Raw genomic sequence first — 15,383 nt, forward strand, 5'->3', positions numbered from 1 at the left:
CCTGTACCGGTTGTACTCTAGACCTTCATTAATAAAAACACAACCATCTGCACTGGCTATGCTCAATATATACCAAAGTTTACCTGTTTAGTATTAAAACTTATTAAAGCTTAAAACACTAAGTATGCACACCATCAAGATGTGACCATTCCCTAAATCAAGTAACCTATTGCAACCGTCATCCTTCCTTACCCTTTGCTCATCTTTGTCTGTCTGTTATTCTCACTCATCATCCCATGTCAAAAAACTAAGGCCCAGTACTGCAAATACTTACACTTAATTATGTAAGCAGTCTTATTGGATTCAAAGGAACTACTTACATGAGGAAAGTAACTCAAGTGTTTGCAGGATCAGGACAGCAGATTGCCAATTTAACTTTTCCTTGCACTACAAAGCATTTAGCACATTTCTGGGTGTTGTAAATAAAATAGGACCCATCTATATGAAGGGCAGCCTGCAGCATCTCAGAGGCATGGGATTGGAACTACTCAGATTGTCCCAAGATAAATTCTTGAAAGGCAAGGCCTCGTCAGCTGAGCAGCAGCGACTCAACAGTTCTCAACACGCGGAGCACAACAGCTCAGTTCTGCACTTCTCGAGAGCATGTGAATGTGCTGTTGCCTGTTTTGAAGACATTTTGTCCCAAAACGTTTTGCTTAAGCCATGCAGACGCTTTTGGTTATTGGGTAGCAAAGTGTCAACATTTATTATTAATTTAACAAAATGATATTTTTTTCTGTGAATCTCGATCACCGTCACACCATCAAATGCTTTCTGAATGTAAACAAGTCCCTTGCTGTTTCATCAGCTAAAACTGATGCACGTATGAAGTACTGCATGGTAGCAGCTACTCTGAAAACATTTTTGAGCTATTGTCTGATCTCACAGATGAAAGGATATTATTGTACCCACTCTCTATCTAACTCATCTAGGTTCTCATGTGATATCTCAATTCCCCTTTAAGCAGATCAACCTGTTCTGCTTAACAATTTTCTCTGAGACCAAGCTATCTAACGCTTCAGAATGAGGGGTACTTAAAATGCTGTCTGCGTACGCATAGTTTGATTCACCAGAACGCAAAAATGTCTCTGCAAAACTAATCCTTAGAACTACCTCATTTGGAATATGGGTCAGGGAGCTGAATCACACAGAAAAAAATCAACCCTGTTGTGAGAAATGGAGATCTGCCCCTGTTAGCAACATTCAGATTGGATCTGCTTTGCTCCGGGGAGTTGTGAAAGAGTCATTAAGTCAAGGCTGAAAAGAACTGGAAACTGCACAGATGAAGAGACCTCACGAATGAAGCACAGACATAATCATGGAGGAGTGTGCCGTGGGGAGGGGGTTCAAAAACTAGGGGGCAGGTCCTCAGATGGTGTCAATGCTCACAGATGAACCATCACTGGAGCTCTGACAATTTACTCTAGCTGAGGATCTGCCCCTTGTCTCTTATGAACCTTAATAAATCATCTCCAGTCTTGCTCAACTCAAGGGAACAAGAGGGGGCTTTGGGGATTAAACAGAATTCCTGCTTTGCCCAGTCACGAGCTCACTCTCTCTGCATGCCTTTTGATCGCCTTGATTTCTCCCACTTGGAGATAAAACAAAATATTCTACAGCAACAAGGTGGCGTAAACTAGCCATCCTGGATCCATTTCTTAAATGGGACATTAGTACCACTTCTGCTTCCAAACCATCCAGTTTCTGGCTCTCTCAGACTTTTCCAGCCCCAGTTATATCGACCTTCACTGGCTCTAATTAACAAACCAATGAGCTTTGGCACAGTCCTGATTTCACAAGAACAGTTCGATGCTGTCCACCAAAACGGGCAGTAAAATACTTAAAGTCAGCGACAAGATTAAACCCTGCTGTTCCCCAAATGGAATCATTTAAGGCAACACATCGCTTGCCCTCCACCAGCCCCTACCCTTCAAGCCATCTGTATGAGCAAGGAGTCTAAAATACTACTGGTGTAAACTCAGCGAAGAAACCCCTCTTCCCTGCCCCCTTGTCCTTCATCCTCAAGGCAAAAGCTGTAAGACATGACAGTATGGACTTTGACATATGATGTCAGCCACTTGCCCAGATTCACAATCTATTTGGTTAGGCAAGAGGAAAAATATGAAGGAAACAAAAACTGACATAGCTGGAAGTGATGCTGTATCCCTTTCTACCTTCTTGATGCCCTTAACTGCTTGGTACTCTGGCTGCTCTGCTACATACTGGTCTGCTGCTTTCCTAAACAGACATCACCAGAAGGGGCTGTATATGTGAACGACTTCCAACTACTGCTGAACTGTGAAAGAATTGGTTTGAATAGCTCTCCCTCTCTAGCTTGGTACTTAGCAGTTCTGGAGCCTCCCTGATTCACCAGCCTCTGATCAGAGGTGTCACTGTGAGATGAGAGAGCAGATCATATCAAACAAACCTAAGAAGAGAAATAGTAGGTGTAGCTTTTTCCTGGCCTGGACACCCCTTCCCTGACACTTTGTTTTAGTAGCTGTTGAGGAGACAAGGGAGGAGCAATGGGCTTGTCACGGACTCGAGGAAAGCAAAATTCTAAAGTAAAATCCAGCTAGTTCCTGTACATTGTGTATTTTATGGGAGCAGTGGGAAAGGCAGATAGAAAGACCCCAGTTTGCAGACTGAGCTGGAATCATGTAAAGATAATGGATAGAAATATTGATAGACTTGGAAAGAATAAGTGGCATTACAATGTATCTGATTTCTAACGCCTGTGATGTTCTAATTTCCCATTTCCTAACCCTCTCTACCATTTGCCTATAGGGATTCTGACTTGTATAAAAACAATCTGTTTGGTGTTACCCTTCCCCATCCTCTGTTTACTTGTTTGTGTCTCCTTAGACTGTGAGTTTCTTGTGACAAGGACTGTCCTTGCTGGAAAGTGTCTAGCACATCAGGGACATTGCCATGAACAAATAAACTGCAATAACTCTGAGCCTAGTTTTTATCTCATTCATAACAGTGCAACTCCACTGACTCCAGTGGGGTTACTCCTCATGTACACACGCACGAAAAGAGAATCAGGTCCCACGGATTTAGAGACTGAAAGGTCAGAAGCGACCATTACATCATCAAGTCTGATCTCCTGTAACACAGGCCAGGGATCTTCATCGCCTTATTCCTGTGTTGAGCCCAATACTTTACATTCAACTAAATTATATCTTCCATAAAGGAATCCAGGCATAATCTGAAGACTTCAAGAGTAGAAGTATCCACTGCTCCCCTTGCCAGTTTGTCCCAGTGGCTATTTACCCTCAGTTAAAAATGTGCACCTTATTTCGAATTTGATTTTGTCTGACTTCAACTTGCAGCCATTGGTTCTTGTTCTGCCATTAGCTGCTATATTTAACAGTCCTTGGGAACCGAACTGATATTTTCTCCCTGTGAAGGTACTAAAACACTATGATAAAAATCACCCTTTAAACAAGCCCCAAGCATCAGTGTGAATGAGGAACTCAGGAGTTTCTCTCTTACCATCATGGCCAGAGTTGAGGAGATGCTCTCCCAGGTCGCACCCGAACACCCTCTCTTTCAGGATCCCGCGTTGCTTCAGTTTCTGTTTCGTTGGGCGTGACTTCATGAATGTTCGCAGGAAAGTGATGAGCTTGCCGTGTTTTTTTGACACTGCACAATAAAACAAACCAACCCCCACGTTTAGGTTCAGGTAACCAGGCAAGACAACACATAATACGTCCTACTGAGAGCACGAAGCTCAGAGTAACATCAATGCCGATTATTCACACAAGCATATGCGCTCAATTCCAAAGTTAATACAAGGGCTCTGATTTTTATTTTTGGCCAGTACAGGAATAAAAGGCTGACTTCGGTAGTGCTGAGCACTCCAGTTACAGCTGAAGATTGGACCCTAAGTATTATTTGTAAACTAAATTTCATCCAGCTCCTTGGGAGGTAGGTGAATTTCACGGAAGAGAAAACTGAAGAACCAGAGTTCAAGTGATTTGCCCCCCAAAGCCACAAAGTTGAGTCTGTGGCAGAGACAAGAACAGAACCCACGAGTGTTGACTCTCAATGTCCTGCTCAATTCTTCTACATAATGCTGCTTCTCTTGAGCTTTGTATCAAGTTGGGAAAATAAGTCAGTTTGTTAAGACCTTCCAATTCCACTAAGAAGTGAAATCTGCAATCAATGCCATGGAGATTCATACGGGTTACTGCCTTTCTAAGGGTGAAGAGAAGCGGGAGCTACACAAATAGCCTGCATGTCAATGGGAGGGCAGATCTGGCATTCATTTGAGTCAGGAAGCAAGACAATGCTCTGTAATGACAACCTCTCTTCCCGCAGCTCCCTCCGAAAGCAATGAGGTAGCACAAAAGAACCCTCCTGGCTTTCCTGACAAAAGTACCTTTATGGACATGATTTAACAGCAATTTAGCTTGAACAGAGGAGTTCTATTTAAAAAAATCACAAGGCATAAAAGGACTTGCTTTGTCATTGAGCCTTTACAGTTTCAGGAAGTTGTAAAAGTCCTTGCAGCACTGTGCTGCAATGTTAGCAATTAGCCTCCTACCATTCCTGTGACTCAATGAGGCAGCCAGACCTATATTTTACCTGCATTAAAACAGTTACTACAGTCATGAAAATTCAGGAGAGTAATGTCATCTTGAACAAAGCAAGGGAACATGAGCCTCCGTTTCTGCTTGCTCAGAATGACAAAGGTGCTTTTCTTCGCAGTGCCATTACTGCTGTGTGATATCGCACTCAAGCTTGAAATTTCTTGCACCGCTTTGGACTTGGGACTTCCCTGGGCAGGTGGGTACTTTTACACTCCCTTCCAACTAGCTCCCTTGAAAATTCTCATTCCAGAACAAAAGAACCCTTGGCACAGGGCATTACATTTTAACCACTTTAAACAGCTGCATATTTTCCCTTTATTTCAATGAATACTGAAGTATTCTCTCTACTCTTCACAGGCGTTTCAAAATCAATGGAAATCTTTATTTTTAAGGGTTGGGGTTAGGGCTTTGCATCAGGCCTCTTTTCCTCTAAGCTAGACTCATTCAGTGACAAAATTCAGCCTTTTTATTATCAAGCATCAACTTGGAAAAAAAAAATCACATTTCTGTCTGAAATTCTTTTCGGCTTTGTAATGGTTAAAATTACACCCAGGATTAAGGATATATAAAAGATATCAGGGAAAAAATATTTTTCTCTGTGTCTTTTTCCCCATTTAATTACTTAGGCTCAGATTTTTAAAGATATTTAGGCACTGCTGCACTCAGCATTGCAACATCTAGCTGATTTAGGAGCCTAAATATAATTTTCTAAAAGGATTTAGGTACTTTGGAGACCAAATCATATGCAAAGTTGATGGGATTTAGACTCCTAAGTGCCTAAATCATTTTTGAAAATGGTATTTACTCTCCTAAATCAGTCATTGCAACGCTGAACATAACATCTGAATACCTTCAAAAATCTAGGCCCAAATGCATATGACAACATTTCATGTCAGGTTTCAGAGGAACAGCCGTGTTAGTCTGTATTCGCAAAAAGAAAAGGAGTACTTGTGGCACCTTAGAGACTAACCAATTTATTTGAGCATGAGCTTTCGTGAGCTACAGCTCACTTCATCAGATGTTTTTATGTTTTTATGTTTTCATGTCAGTTTCACAGTTTCATCTGTGTAGTAAGCAAGACTCAGCATAGGTACAGGAATCCCTGCTAGCGATTGTGTAACAGACTCGGGGCCTGGTCAATGATTGTCCTTTTGTTTATGTCGGTTTCTCCACCCACCAACAAGGGAGAAAAACCAGTTGGAAAATGTGATTGTAAAACCACAAAAACTGGTTAGGGGACTCAGGGGCACAAATACAACCTGAAGCTACCTTAACTTAATTTTAAAAACTAGTTCGACAAAGCTGGGCCTGCATGTGGGAGCAGCTCTTAAAACACTCTGCAGCTTTGTATCCAAATGATCTAACTTTTTACAGCAGGATTTATAAGAACCAAAGTCACAGTGGGTCCCAAAGTACATCAAATTTTTGCCACTACTAGCCTGGCAGGCTGCTGATGCAATGCTGTTTCCTGGCTGGGAGACTGTAAACACTGCCCTTAGCCTTGGGTGTCTACTGTACTAGCAAAGCAGCAACAGAAGTAAAGGAGGTAAGAGAGGTTTCAGAGTAAGAGTAAGTAAAGGAGGCAAGAGAGTTTTCTTTCCTGTCTTTCTCTATAAAACCTTGCAAACCTTTTGAAGATGGATGAACCCAGTTACCTGTCAGAGTGGTTTATACAGCTCGTGTATCACACGTAGCATTACACAATAGTAAAGAGAATTAAGGCAGGATATCCCGTTATCAATAAAACTCTACCTATGGCATAAGGGATCCAGTAGAAGTAACTCTACTCCCCACTCTCACTCCAGAGAATGCCCACTCATCCTCATCACACCCTGATCCTTCCTGTGTTCTCAGGTCTTTGGACCAGGAAAAAGGGGGTGGAGCAGAAGTTAGGGAGCCCTTGAACCTCTGGCTCCTGGGTGAGAGTGCTGCATTCTGTGAAACACTGGTGTTCCCATGCAAAGATCAGCAAGGGGTTAGGGAAGGAATGCTGGTCTACTGTGCTTCACTCCCTCTCTAACTGGAGACTTGAGGGTATACACCGCACTGGGAAGGTGCAATAGAGCAATAAAAACAGCAACGTGGTCGTGACGGCACAGGGGGTAGGTTGGGCTAGTCACCCAAGGACAAATCTGCCTGACCCCATGGTACATACTAAGGTGGCCAGATCAAGCCACCACCTGAGCTCCAATGGCAACACTGCTATTTTAATCACACTAGCTTGAGCAGAGCTAGTGCGTGTCTGTCTACCTGTGCTGGGAAGCACGTGCTTTTGGATGTTATGCCAGCTACAAGCACAAACTCTCAAAGACGCACTATCCACATGCAAGGTGCATTAAGTTTAGTTTCCCTGGACTTTAAAGGCATGGCAGCAAAACACTAGTAGATCTGAATATGCAGCTTCTTAAATCTCCAACAAAACCAGCAGCTTCACCTTCCACCATTAGAAGTGTATTATTTAACTGTGACCTGAAGCACCAAGAGTGCCTTAAACTGTGATTTTGGTTCCATGCCAGTTTATTTTTTAATTTAAGGAAAAAATTAAACATACCCTGTTAACACACAAGCCCAGGATCAGGATAGATTTGTATTCAGTCCATCTTGGTTACCAACCCCAGAGTATCTGAGTCTCTCTGGGACTTTACGGAGCACCATCAGTATGCCAGGCATTGTGCAGCAGAGAGAGAGACATGGGTCCCAACCCTCATGGGAGCAGGTGATAAACCTTTTGGGCCATATGTCTATTTCTCACTCAGCTTCACGGATAGTGAAACCTGCACGGTGAGTGTTTGAAAAGTTCTGGCCTAACTCTGCTCCCGCTGCAGTTAGCCCCCCTGACTGCAATTGGAGCTGACGCAGTACAATGCTGAGTGCTCCCACATGCAAATTGCAGCCACCAAAAGGAGCTTTATTTCTTGGTCTTATAGCGGTTGGTTGAATCACAGCAGTGTAAACTGAGAGGTAGGCAAAGGCTTGGTCTACATCTCTAAACTCATCAATTTAGCTAGATCGATTTTCTCCGGGCTGAGAAAAATGTCACACCCTGAGCACTGTTGCTAGGTCAACCTAGCCCCCTGTGTAGGCATGGCTAGGTCAATGGAAAAATGTTTCCGTCAACCTAGCTACCAACTCTCAGAAAGCTAGATTCCATCAGTGTAGGAACCGTTTACACTGCAGAGGCAAAACTGAGTGCAGTAGCTGTCCTGGCTTTAGTATAGACATACCCCTTAGAACCACAGGCACGAACACCCATTGACGGTCAACAGGACTTGGGTGCCCAATTCCCTGAGGCCCCTTTGAAAATCCTAGCTATAATTAATAAATATAGGAAACGCTTCTAAAAACTTTTGCTGCAGTTTGGCAAATAATGTAAAAAAATATTGTAAATATTTTTATTTGAATCATTTCACAAACTGGGTATATAACTGTGTATGCGGAGCCCATCCTGGTGTTCTGGGTGAATAACAAAACAATCAAATAAATGTATTAAAACTATTGGGAAATTATATACCACTCCATCATCTCTACAGATTACCCTGGTCACTGGGAAAGGTGACAGCACTTAGCAGGTGACTGTTAGCACAGGGTTCACCACAGTCATTAAAATGTTCTAAGTGTATTGTATAGATTTACACGGTTTAAGGAAATATGTCATGTTCGGTATTTAAAGTGTTACAGGCTTAAAACACAAGCAAAAAAGTAGATTGGATTTCTTAATCAACATAGATGTCAGGTGCTTTTAAGCCACTCACTCAGTATAGGCTAAAATAATTGCTTGTTTTCTGCCCCATTAAATAGACAAATATGTTCCCACATTACACCTGTTTGGCAATCCAAGGAGCTGCCTGTCCAATGCCTGAACAAGTTAGATACCCAGATATTCAATTATCAACAGCCTGTTATAACGTTTACATGGTTCTTTTCTGTCCTTCAGTTAAACACAATTTCCCCTGCTGATCTCATTTGAATTGACAAGAATGTGTCTTGGATTAAAACGACTTGATACGTTTTACATATACAGGATGACTCACTGATCAGAGAAAGAAAAGTCACCCCCCTAACAAACTTGGCTATGCTAGCAAAAGCCGTAGAGTAGATGCAATTATACAGCACAAAAACTGCTTTTGATGATGTAGCTTATTTCATTCAGGGAACTGGTATAAGCTACACAGGTTCTGCCAGCATAAGCTATGCGAGGAGGCTTTGTTGGTACATACGGCACCCCATTCACCAGCCACACAAATTGACGGTACAAAAATGTGGTGATGGTAAGATTATAAAGCCAGTGCTCACATTTTCACTGTCTAACGGCAATCCAGTTACATTTAGCAAGAATAAGTTCAAGAATGCAAATATCTGTCTTAATATTTATCACTAATAAGTATGTGTATAATTATTTTGTTTTAAATCTATCCCTAGACAGACTGTTCTTCCCAAGCCTCCTGATGGCAGCGTGATCTCTAATACAGGATTAGTAAACTTTAACTCAAAGAGAAAATCGGACAGCATATATGCTGACCCACATTTTCAGCACTTGGCAGTGCGTTAGTTTCTCCTATTAACAGTGATTTTACACACTACAGAACACAGCTGTCCCCTGCTGCGAGGAGAATGTTGTGTTAAGGTCAAAAACTAGAACATGCATAGCTGCATGATTTAAAATATATAACAAACTACAAACTCCAGTGGCAAAAAATCAAAAAAGGAAGGGAGTGCAGAAGACGCCTTAAAAAAGCATATTCAGGTCCAGCTCGATATCACATACCAAGTAGAAAATCCATTCTCTGGAAGATGATAGTTTACAGTAAGTCAGGCTAAAGGGATATTCGTCAGGGCTACTGGCCCCAAAATAAGACTGAGTCTACTCTAAAACTAGACTTTACAGTGGAGGGAGGAAAAGTAGCACCACGCTCTTGTGGCTAAAGAACAGGAAGTCAGGAGCTGTGAGTTCTATTCCTAGCTCTTCTATTCCAAGACTCACTGTGTTCCTCCAAACACTTATGCCTGTGCTTAACCTTACATGCCGAGTCGTCCCATTTACTTCAGTTGACTCCAAAGACTCCCACTGACTTCAATTATCTTTAGTTAGGCCCCTTGAGACACTGGGTAAATTACTCAACCCTGCTTTGTGCATCAGTTTCCCCATCTGTAAAAAGATAAGACCGCTTTCCCTTAAGACTTATTAAAAATAACTTTTATAGAACCAAACATTTACACTTACCCTTGAGTACAGTGCTTACTACTCTGAGTAGTGTCACGGACTTCAAGTTGAAGCGAATACAATACAAATAAATACAATGGCACTAATCACATTAGTGAGCACTGTGCTTGGTCCTAAGCATTTGCAGGATCGCTTCCCTATATATTCTTCGAATGCCATAGAAACAGGAACCTACAAAAATAATCCTCCATCACCAATTACAAAATCTTCACCAGTTTCACTTATTGCTCAGTAAACACACACTGTGTATTGCTTGCTGCTGCAGCACTTCTCCAGGGCTGGGCCAACACCTGCTAAGGCAGGACTGTGTGGTGGAAGAAGTTGCTACATATCTTAAAGATTGTTCATTGCAGTGTCATTAAACAAAATAAACAAACATCATTCATCCTGGTGAAAGAGACGAAAAAAATCAGTAGGAAATAAATATTTTCCAAGCTGCTACCTGGGCACTGTGAACAGGAAGAGTAGATGAAGTCATTACAAATGATAAATGGCATGATTGCTCTTATTTGTAAGTCGCTGTTAGACTTCTCCTTTGGGTGCAGAGTCTATGTGCAATTACTTCAGTAAAACTACAGTTCTCCTCGGCCATATCCTTATCTCCTCGGCCATATCCTTATCTCCTCGGCCATATCCTTATCTCCTCGGCCTTTGGCTGGGATGTAAGTGTCCGGGTATTATTTGGGGATGAAGCTCCAGCTTGAGCACAGAAAATCCTCTCCATGGCCATTAACTCCTCACTCGGTCTACACCAGACTTTTCAGAGAACATGAGCAACTTTCCCAATATTTAGGTCACATTGTTCCCCTATCAGAGCCAAAACCGTGAATCAGCAAACTAATGTTATATCTGTCCAGCAGCAGTTACCTCTCTCAACATCTTTCTTTTGATATATGCTAACATACACAGATACATACAGACATACATACATTTTCAGCATGCACGCAGGCTTCATTTTCATAGGGACTGAGCATCCACTGACTTCTGCACAAGCTCAGCAGCATCTCTGGAAATCAGGCCCATATTATTAACTTAACCCAAGAGTGCTGTTGAGAACTGACAGATCTATTTACACTGGCAAGGATGCTGGTTTGGATACTTCCTATTTACTTTGTATATAGAGATGCTGCAGAACTGGTTGAGGATTTGTAACAGGATGAGAAGTATCCTCAAGGTTAGTGAGTCAGAAAAGTAGGTCTCCTACATAGAAGGGCAATTTGTACTTGGAAGAGGAAACTGCTATATCTCACGTGCCAGAGACATGTCTGATCTTCCTGGCTAGGAATTCTAAACTAAGGTCCAAGGTAAGGGAAGAAGGTGGGTGTAGGGGTAGCTTAAAATGTGCCCCTTCCAACAGAAGTGTGGGCAGAAAAGGTTAGGGCATTACATCCTACTCTACTTTTATATTTATATATCTGTGACTATAAACTGGTGCTGACGAACAGGGCCCTGTTTACTTTTATGGCAACATCATGGGGCTTTACCTAGCTAGGACAAAGTCCCTACCTTGAAGGACTTGCAATCCAAGTCAGGAAAATAAATGGGGCAGCAGTTCAAATGCAAGAAGGCATCAGTGGGAAGACCAGCACACGAAAGCGTTGCCAGAGGAGAATGATTTAAAGAGAGGGTATGGAGTGCATTTAACACAGAGTGGCGGCTAGGGATGGTTTGGAAGACGGCAAAAGACAAAGGAGGGATGGAGACAAAAGGATTAGAGAAAGGAGATAGCAGAGCAGGTGATCATAGAATCATAGAATCATAGAATATCAGGGTTGGAAGGGACCCCAGAAGGTCATCTAGTCCAACCCCCTGCTCGAAGCAGGACCAATTCCCAGTTAAATCATCCCAGCCAGGGCTTTGTCAAGCCTGACCTTAAAAACCTCTAAGGAAGGAGATTCTACCACCTCCCTAGGTAACGCATTCCAGTATTTCACCACCCTCTTAGTGAAAAAGTTTTTCCTAATATCCAATCTAAACCTCCCCCACTGCAACTTGAGACCATTACTCCTCGTTCTGTCATATGCTACCATTGAGAACAGTCTAGAGCCATCCTCTTTGGAACCCCCTTTCAGGTAGTTGAAAGCAGCTATCAAATCCCCCCTCATTCTTCTCTTCTGCAGGCTAAACAATCCCAGCTCCCTCAGCCTCTCCTCATAACTCATGTGTTCCAGTCCCCTAATCATTTTTGTTGCCCTTCGCTGGACTCTCTCCAATTTATCCACATCCTTCTTGTAGTGTGGGGCCCAAAACTGGACACAGTACTCCAGATGAGGCCTCACCAATGTCGAATAGAGGGGAACGATCACGTCCCTCGATCTGCTCGCTATGCCCCCACTTATACATCCCAAAATGCCATTGGCCTTCTTGGCAACAAGGGCACACTGCTGACTCATATCCAGCTTCTCGTCCACTGTCACCCCTAGGTCCTTTTCCGCAGAACTGCTGCCTAGCCATTCGGTCCCTAGTCTGTAGCTGTGCATTGGGTTCTTCCGTCCTAAGTGCAGGACCCTGCACTTATCCTTATTGAACCTCATCAGATTTCTTTTGGCCCAATCCTCCAATTTGTCTAGGTCCTTCTGTATCCTATCCCTCCCCTCCAGCGTATCTACCACTCCTCCCAGTTTAGTATCATCCGCAAATTTGCTGAGAGTGCAATCCACACCATCCTCCAGATCATTTATGAAGATATTGAACAAAACCGGCCCCAGGACCGACCCCTGGGGCACTCCACTTGACACCGGCTGCCAACTAGACATGGAGCCATTGATCACTACCCATTGAGCCCGACAATCTAGCCAACTTTCTACCCACCTTATAGTGCATTCATCCAGCCTATACTTCCTTAACTTGCTGACAAGAATACTGTGGGAGACCGTGTCAAAAGCTTTGCTAAAGTCTAGAAACAATACATCCACGGCTTTCCCTTCATCCACAGAACCAGTAATCTCATCATAAAAGGCGATTAGATTAGTCAGGCATGACCTTCCCTTGGTGAATCCATGCTGGCTGTTCCTGATCACTTTCCTCTCATGCAAGTGCTTCAGGATTGATTCTTTGAGGATTTGATTTCTGCAGATGTCCAATTTCTGCCTCTCCCAGTCCTGCTGCACTTTGTTAAATCCCTTCTCATTGTAGTGGAGTTTAATTCAGTCCTTTTGCTTTTATCTGTTAGCTTGGAGACTAGTGATCCATCTGAAAGCGTTCTGAGTCTCTGATAAACGTATGATTAGCACAGCTGAATGCCTGATCCATCCATCAGGGAAACAGTGTTGGTCTATCCCGAGTGTTCACCTTGGGAGAGCATCAATGTTTGATTTAACATGGCCTGGCATGCACTATATCAATACATAAACGCTTCAAATAAATGTGTGCTCAAGACTTGGTTTAATGATGAAGTTATTTGCATTGAAGAGGCACAGTACAGTAACCAGTGCCTAATCAATACTCAGATCACAAACTATTGGGGAAATATTATGAAGGCATATATTGGGACAACACCAAATATGCTCCACTGAGCCTCATCACCACTACTATTGTTCGGCAAATCTCCCACCAAAACACCTCCAATGGTGGGAGAGCCAACGTCAACCAGGTATTGCAGTTTTAAACATTGTGTCATCTATGTCTGTTCTTAGATATTAAGGCCAGAGGGGACAATTAGATTATCTAGTCTAGAGATTCTCAAACTGGGGGGTGAGGGCATGAGAAGCTTTGGGGGAGGGGGAACTGCACACATTTTACCCACCACAACAAATAACTAGCAACGCTGATTCCGCTAGACATATCAGGTCCTCAGATAACACTCTGAATTTTGACATATTTCTGTTAAGCTTGTAGAGCATTATACAAAATCACTGCCATCTGTGCATTAATCCGTTTGCTACAACGTGTTGTACACGTTTAATTGTAAGCATCGACCACAACTGCAGTTTCGCTTTTGCAATGGATCATTGCCTCTGTTTGAATCAATGCCTTACTGTTTTTAATATTTAGTGAGAGTTGCGTGTTGATTTTTTTTTTTTAACGGTATATGTACCTGGGGGGCGGCGAGGAGGAGAGAGCCCTTAAACTACTACAGACACAAAGAAAGGGGGTGCGATCAAATACGTTTGAGAACCACTGATCTGGTCTGATGTCCTGTATAACATAGGCCATAACATCTAATCTACTCACCCCGTATCGAGTCAAACAACATGTATCTGACTAAAGCACATTTCGTCTTCATTTGAAGACTTCAAGAGCAGGTCCACAGGATACAGTAGTGTAAACGGCTGAGCCACGTCCAACACTGTTGCATCTATTGTGGCTGCTACCGGTGGAATTGCACAAATGGTAATGCAACAGCGGGAGATTTGCCAACAAAAACCCACTAGTGTAGACACAGCCATCTTGGACTGGCACAGAAGCACTGCTCAGGACCTCCAGGTGCGAGATTCACATTCAATTCCCAGTCCAGAGCTTTCACTAGCCAGTCTAATGAGGACGGTGGGTCAGATTCTGATTTCAGTTAAACGAGCATAAATCTGGAGTGATTCCAATCAAGGTGCTCTTGCTTTACACTGTAACCCATTCAGATCTTGGTAGTGGGAGGAGAGGAGAACAGTTAGCTGGATCGCCAGCAAAGCTGATTAAAGAGCTTTTGACAGGCTTTGGCGGGAGCCCAGTCCTGAACTGGAGGGATGACTGGGGAGGAACCCCCACTTCTCTGGCAGGATGGACTATGTGCGACCCACCTGGAAGGGGGAGGAGTATGATGTCAGAACCCAGTATGTGCGTTTTCAAAAGACACAGCACAGCTGTCACGACAGACTTTTCGGTGACTCTGTGGAATGGTGCGATACTGTTCATGACATTGTGCCTTCCCTCAGAGCTTAACAGGGGTCTCCTGCCCTCTCCACCAGGCGTCACACCTCCATTATTACCAGCCAGAGAGTGACTATTTTCCCTGCTCTGAGGCCCCCGGTAAGCAGCCTTGGAATTGGAGACATTGCAGTCAAGGGCCTGTTGTTTTTTCCATTCTCTACCAGCATTCTTCAAGGTGACTGTAAATAAGACGATCACTTTACTCAAGTCGGGCATATCTGACCTAAGAGACACTGAGCTCCCATCGCCTTCAACAGGGAGGGCTTGAGCTTGCATGGCTAGACTGAGCCTCCAACAGCGTTGCTGTCTACAACACTATTTTTAGTGAGCTAATGCAAACCTGCTAGCAGAAGGCTGTCTACCCAGGCTGGGAGGCTGGCTCCCAGCTGCAGTGTAGACACAAAGGCACCTTATACCACACTGGCAGAGTGAAGTGGTCTTAAAGCTGATGCAAATTCCATCTATGCTCACTTTACAGCCCCTTTACACTGCCAGGGTGGTATAAAAGAGCCTTAGAGTACATGAGAATCAGGCCCAATAGGTCTGTGACTGGCAACAAGTTTAATTTGGTTTATAAATCCTAGGAATGCATTGCATTGTACAGTTGTTTCACATGGTTTCTGCTTTCCTTTATCTAACTAATACCCTGGTTTAATTTCAAAAGGGACCGTTCTTACCACTTAATGCATCCGATGAAGCGA

The 15,383-nt window shown here is 43.2% G+C and overlaps 2 protein-coding genes across 8 annotated transcripts in view; one reads left to right on the forward strand and one right to left on the reverse strand.

Annotated features, from left to right (window-relative positions):
* KCNJ5 (potassium inwardly rectifying channel subfamily J member 5) overlaps positions 1 to 15,383 on the forward strand; it is a 184,774-nt gene that overhangs the window by 168,915 nt on the left and 476 nt on the right. The gene's annotated exons all lie outside the window — the stretch shown is intronic.
* ARHGAP32 (Rho GTPase activating protein 32) overlaps positions 1 to 15,383 on the reverse strand; it is a 416,149-nt gene that overhangs the window by 49,465 nt on the left and 351,301 nt on the right. For all 7 annotated transcript variants that reach the window (XM_078849914.1, XM_078849912.1, XM_078849913.1 and 4 more), the window contains one exon: positions 3,499 to 3,648. In XM_078849914.1, the coding sequence (XP_078706040.1) occupies positions 3,499 to 3,648 (150 nt within the window). The remainder of the gene's footprint in view (positions 1 to 3,498; positions 3,649 to 15,383) is intronic.

Source organism: Lepidochelys kempii, chromosome 22, assembly GCF_965140285.1.
Source record: "Lepidochelys kempii isolate rLepKem1 chromosome 22, rLepKem1.hap1, whole genome shotgun sequence".
NCBI lineage: Eukaryota > Metazoa > Chordata > Testudines > Cheloniidae > Lepidochelys > Lepidochelys kempii.